General features: G+C 44.0%; 1 protein-coding gene across 1 annotated transcript in view; it reads right to left on the bottom strand.

The window, feature by feature from the left end:
- Positions 1 to 295: 295 nt before the first annotated feature.
- LOC122205133 (contactin-associated protein-like 3) overlaps positions 296 to 6,000 on the bottom strand; it is a 193,266-nt gene continuing 187,561 nt past the window's right edge. The window contains exon 24 of the mRNA XM_042913253.1: positions 296 to 3,042. Within this exon, the coding sequence (XP_042769187.1) occupies positions 2,849 to 3,042 (194 nt within the window). The 3' untranslated portion in view covers positions 296 to 2,848. The remainder of the gene's footprint in view (positions 3,043 to 6,000) is intronic.

Below are 6,000 nucleotides of genomic sequence, written 5' to 3'. Positions count from 1 at the left end.
CTCTGGGGAAAATCATGTTTAGCCAGTTTTGAGTGTATCGTAAACATTCAACTCAACAAAGAACTTACTGGTTGTTAAATTATTGTTCTCTGGCAAAGGTTTAGACTTCTACCTTCACGGGTATTTTAGCTTGTAATAATCAGTACCTATTAGGTACTTTGTGTTTTACTTTGTGTTTGATCATTTAAATACCATCACAAATAATATTAACATACCACAGTGTTCTCTCTGTAGACAGTACGGGTAACGTAGCACACACACCATTACAGAATGGAGACATTTGCTCATTTTTTTTAATAGATTAGGGGAAAAAACAATATAATTCACAATTCAAATTCCAGTCAATTTCTCTTAAAAATATTTTCCTAATTTAATTCAAAAACGTTATTTTATTAACAAATAAGCAGGTTGACGTTTACAAATCGGTTAAGTGGATTATACATCACCGCAATTTGGTAGAAACATTTTGTTTTCTCTTTTAAAAAGAGAGCAGAGTACAACGGATTGCCCTATCTATAAATCTGTAAAATTCCAGCTACCAAAGTGATGAATTCTCTTGGAACTCAACATGATCATCTGTTAAAGTTGCAACGATTTCAGGATGTTCACATTCAACTATGCATTCCGCAGAAGCAACAGGGCCCATGATTTTGCGTTGAATCCTTCCCCGACCTGCGCAGACCTTTTGGGTGAAAAGTACGCATACCATTCACCACGTAGGTTTCTCATGCATTACTATGTTGAGATCCCGAAAATTCTTCATCACTCACTTAAAGAAACTTCAATAAAGATACAGTAGTGTAGAGAGTGACTTTAAAGGGACCCCATGATCTCAGCCTGGCAGTTACCAGTCCTTATGTAAACCCCTCCTCTTGAGCGTGGGCAAGACCTGTGACTTGCTTTCAACCAACAGAATTTGGCAAAGGAGATGGGCTGTCACTCCCATCATCACTTTATGTTCCATAAAACTCCCTCGTATTTGCAGACTTGCACTAGAGTAGCGCTCTCTCTTGCTAGCCCTGAACAGAAGCAGGCTTCCGTGAATCTTCCAGAAGTACGGAACGGAATGTCGTCAATAACCGTTAAGAACGAGGACGCCCTAGCTGAGTCTCCAGATGAGAACACAGCCCGGGCTGACACTTCATTACAGCTTCTTAGGAAACAGTAAACCCATGCCTACCTCCTGATCCTCGGAAACAGTGAGACGCTAAACGTGTGTCGCGTTAAACCACTACATTGTGGTGGTTTGTTACACCTCGTAGAAAACTAATATGAAACCCTAAGAAACAAAAAAAGGGGTTTTCTTGAGAAAAGACTTAGTATAGAGGCTGTTTCTATTCTTTAAAAAAAAAAAAATCACAGAAAAGTAGGTGTGCACTCACAGGTAATAGCAAGGCTAAATGTGTATAGTTCCAGGTGGTCCCGTTGGGGTCAAAGGGAGCAATCTGATTCCCAGCAGGCACGTGGCCAGGTGGCATCCGAAGAGGGCGACACATCATTTGCGTAACTGGCTGTTGGGTGCAAATGGTGGGCTGCACACCGTCATCTCGTGACCCCTGCCGCGAAAGGAGTTCCTGGCACGATTCCCGCGGTTGATGTACGTTCTTTGCTCCCCTCGGATGCAAATATACCCTACTATGAAATGAGCTGGCCGATTTGGGGGGCTCTAACGGAAGCGGACTCCGAGATCCCAGATGCTTGAGTGGAACGACAGATTTAACTCAGATCCTACAGCCCACGCCCTCCCTTCGCAAAAGCATCCTTCCACCTTCGGGGAATGGTTTGCCTGGATCAGTTCGGGATTTAGAAAAAGAAATGGAGAGCTTTAGTTCCAAATTGTGACTCTTCCCTAGTAAATGAAAAGACAGTCGTAAGAAACCAGATTGTTGTGACAACCTCAGAAAAAAGGGAACCGCAGGACAACAAATAATAGTGACCTAATCACCCCACATTTGAAGGAAATAAATTCAAGATTATATTTCATTTAAATGGAATGGATGAAGGATACATTTGCAGTGTTAAATATAGAGTTCATACCTGGGCACAGGTTTAGTTAGAAAATAGATGTTTTGGGGGAGATCATGAGGTGATCTTTATCATAATTTACAAAGATTAAAATGAGCAGTTACAGAATAAAAGAAGCAAATATTGCAGATCAGAATGCTTTACACACTTTGCTACCTATGCATTTTTCTGTTCCATAAATGAACAGAATAACTAGAATTTCGTAGCTGACATTCAAGATGCACTTCGTCACTAAAACGTATGCAAACTGACTTAAAAGAGACAAATAGTAAAAACAAGCAGCCAAAAAATGTTCTTTTCCAAGTCTCGAATGCATTTTTGGCTACCAGGCTCTGGTGTGCAGGAAGATGGAAACCACTCGAACACCATCTGAGAAACACTTCCTGCTTTACGAGTGTCAGCAGGTGATCGATAAGGGAAGCAAAATACAGACCTCCACACAACGCACATCAGAGTCCAACTCTGACTTTTATAAACGTCTGTGTCCCCGTCTTAAGCGAGTAGAGCCACAGCTCAAATCCTTGCCCTCGCTTAACACCCAGAGTCATTATGCAAAATACATTTGAATTTTCAAAGATCAGGTCAGAACAGTCAGAAACTGCCACACAGTGATTAATGAGCACACCGAAGTCACTTTTACATCAATAGATCATGAAGCGGCGCTGAGCAGGGCCTCCTGGGGCCACACACGAGCAAGCTGACGGCGCCCCACGGCCACCGTCTGTCCCAAGAGGACGAGAGGGGGCGTCATCCACTGGGAGCCCCTGGCTCAGCCCGAAAGTCGCGTCACCAGGGCCATGCATGAGTGAGCCTCTACTGCCCATCAGAAGAAATACTCCTTCTGGCTTTCACTGACTGTACTTTGCAGATTGAGCTCACTTCTCAGAGCCGTCTCGGCATTGTCTCCGTGTTTTGGAATATTCGATTCATTTTTGTGGTACAACCATCTCTGTTGGTAAATGCGTATCGCTATGGCAGTGATGCAGAGCAAGATAAATATCACAACGGCTATCACACCTAGTGAGAGGAGAGAAAGGAACAACATAGTCAGAATATAAGCTTCATAATCTACTATAATATGTATAGTATAGAGCTTCATTTACATCATCTCTCTATGTATCAATTACATCATATATATATTACATCATATATGTTACATCATATATATATATATATATATATATATATATATATATATATATATGTATATCTCACCAGAAAACTGGAAACCAAATGGTACTATAACACTGAGTTTACTTCTAAGTCCATACATCCTTTAGCTACAGCAGTTTTATGCCCTCGTCCTAAAGATCGATCAGCATCACTTTCAGTTAATGCCCTCACGCTTACCTTCAGAACTACAACGTGGTCACGCCCTCATTTCATGTTAATAATTTAATTATTATTATTTTTTTTTAATTTTTTTTTAACGTTTATTTATTTTTGAGACAGAGAGAGACAGAGCATGAACGGGGGAGGGTCAGAGAGAGGGAGACACAGAATCGGAAGCAGGCTCCAGGCTCTGAGCCGTCAGCCCAGAGCCCGACGCGGGGCTCGAACTCACGGGCCGCGAGATCATGACCTGAGCCGAAGTCGGACGCTTAACCGACTGAGCCACCCAGGCGCCCCATAATTTAATTATTTTAAAAGGATAGGCAGTATAGACCTGTCATAGAGTAGTTAAATGCTTACGTGTGTTTTTCCTTAATTTATTTTTTATTAATGTTTATTTTTTTGAGAGAGAGACAGAGACAGAGCGCGAGTGGGGGAGGGGCAGAGACAGAGAGAGAGAGAGCGAGACACAGAATCTGAAGCGGGCTCCGAGCTGCCAGCGCAGAGCCTGACGCGGGGCTCAAACCCACGACCCATGCGATCATGACCTAAACTGAAGTTGGACGCCCAACCGAGCCACCCGGGTGCCCTGATGGTGTTACGTATTTTAAGGAAAACTTGCTGCTGAGATACTGCTGACTCACACATCTGCGGTGTGCATACGCTTGTTTCTACGAGGCTAGAAGAGTCTTAAGTGATGTCCGCTGCTGGGGTCCATGCCTTTGTGTGACCGCCTTCCACTGTTTGTGGGTAGGGCCTGTGACTTGTTTCTACCCAACAAAATGGAACAAAGGTGATACGCTGTACCTGATTATGGGATTCTGTTACATAAGGCTGTAGCCCCTGTCTTATGGGACTGTCCGTCCCTCTTCCTGCCGGCCGTGAGGCAGTGAACGGTCAGGGTAGGAAACCTTACACGGTGGGGAACTTGCAGGGAAGGCTCCAGGGGCTGAGGTCAGGCTCTGGTCAGCAGCCGGCAGAAATGCAGACGCTCTCAGTCCTACGGCTACAAGCCACTCAGTGCTGCTAACAAGCATGCTGGTGATGACGGGACTCCCTCCCCGGAGGAATCTCCAGATGAGACTCCGGTCCGGGTGGACACCTCGATCACAGCCTCATGCGACCCTCGGCGGAGGACCCGGCTAAGCTGTGCCCCGACTCCTAACCCACAGAAACCGTGAAATAATCAAAGTGGGTTGGGTTCAGCCTTAAGCAGTGGCAATCTATCACGCAGCAAGAGATAATCACTGTGCCATTGTGTTAAACTTTGGAGATATTGAGACCATCCAACTCTGTGGAAAGTAGATTATTTGAGATCTCCCGTTGGAAATGCCCGAAGTACCGAAAACGTTCGCTACGCCAGTGGTTCGCAACTTTGGGTGCATAGCGGACAACAGCTCAGAATCTTTGGGTACGAGGCTGGGACATCAGAGTTGTCTTAAAAGTTCCTCAGACTATTTTAAAGCGCTGCCAGGGGTGGGGTGTTCAAATGAGGTCTAGAAGTGTTCGCTCAAGCTATCATAGTAGCGAAGAATGCATGTCCAATCTAGACCAAAACAAAGAGGCAAAAACCATTTTTTAAAAAGCATTCACTAGTCAATATGCTTTTAAGACAACTCACACAGGCATTAGTATTCTAATTAGCAAATGCTAGAAAACACGTTATTGTTTTGTTATGTGAATCAAAATGTGTATTATAAAAAGGAAGATTCTTCATTATACTCTGGGACAGACATAAAGAAGCGTGACGGAGAGGCGCCTGGGTGGCTCAGCCGGTTGAACGTCCAACCTCGGCTCAGGTCATGATCTCGCGGTTTGTGGGTTCGAGCCCCACATCGGGCTCCATGCTGACAGTGTGGAGCCTCCTTGGGAATTTCTTTCCCTCTCTCTCTCTGCCCCTCCCCCGCTCGCACTCTCTCTCTCAAAAATAAATAAAAATTAAAAAAAAAGAAAGCATAATGGGATCCAACAACCTCAAAATTGGTTGGGTATATTAGGTCACAGGGATTCCTGAACACATCCTCTCAGGAACCCAGACCCTTCCTTCCCTGAGACGGGTAGCATATTCATGATTTTTTGAATATTCTTAAATATCAATAGGTAGAATAAACATCACTCTCAAACTTACATCTCACATGAGAACAAACAGTAGAGCTGCTTTAATTGTTGTTATGTTTACTTATAGGACTTTGCTTTAAAGAGCTAGATCATATCCAATTTTAGAGTCACAGACAGTAACTCTCGGTAACAGCGATTGGGCCACTTGATTATACAATTACTGTCACCATTATACGGAAACATCCAGGCTGTTATGTATGTAACTGATCACTAGCTTGTTTGTTTTGTGAGTTTGGGTGGGGTCTTAGAACCACCTCTGTCCTCGGCCACTCTCTGAAGATGGAGATAACTTGAATAATGCATCAGACGCATTCCATAACCTTCCCTTCAGCAATTCTGGGGTAAATGTGTCTGTGACAAGCACTCAGATCTGCCCGCCCCCCATCCACCGACACGTCTGTCCCTTTCTGCCCAGCTACAATATGGGTCCCTTGGCAAGAAACCCTCCGCGATCTCTGGTTTACCAGGTTTGAATGTTATTGAGATTACTTCTCTCCTATATTGTTCTCTTTGCTTGCAAGAGGA

Source organism: Panthera leo, chromosome D4 (genome assembly GCF_018350215.1).
Source record: "Panthera leo isolate Ple1 chromosome D4, P.leo_Ple1_pat1.1, whole genome shotgun sequence".
Lineage (NCBI taxonomy): Eukaryota > Metazoa > Chordata > Mammalia > Carnivora > Felidae > Panthera > Panthera leo.
The sequence above is the reverse complement of the archived record's forward strand: the minus strand, read 5'-3'. Positions and strand labels throughout refer to the sequence as shown.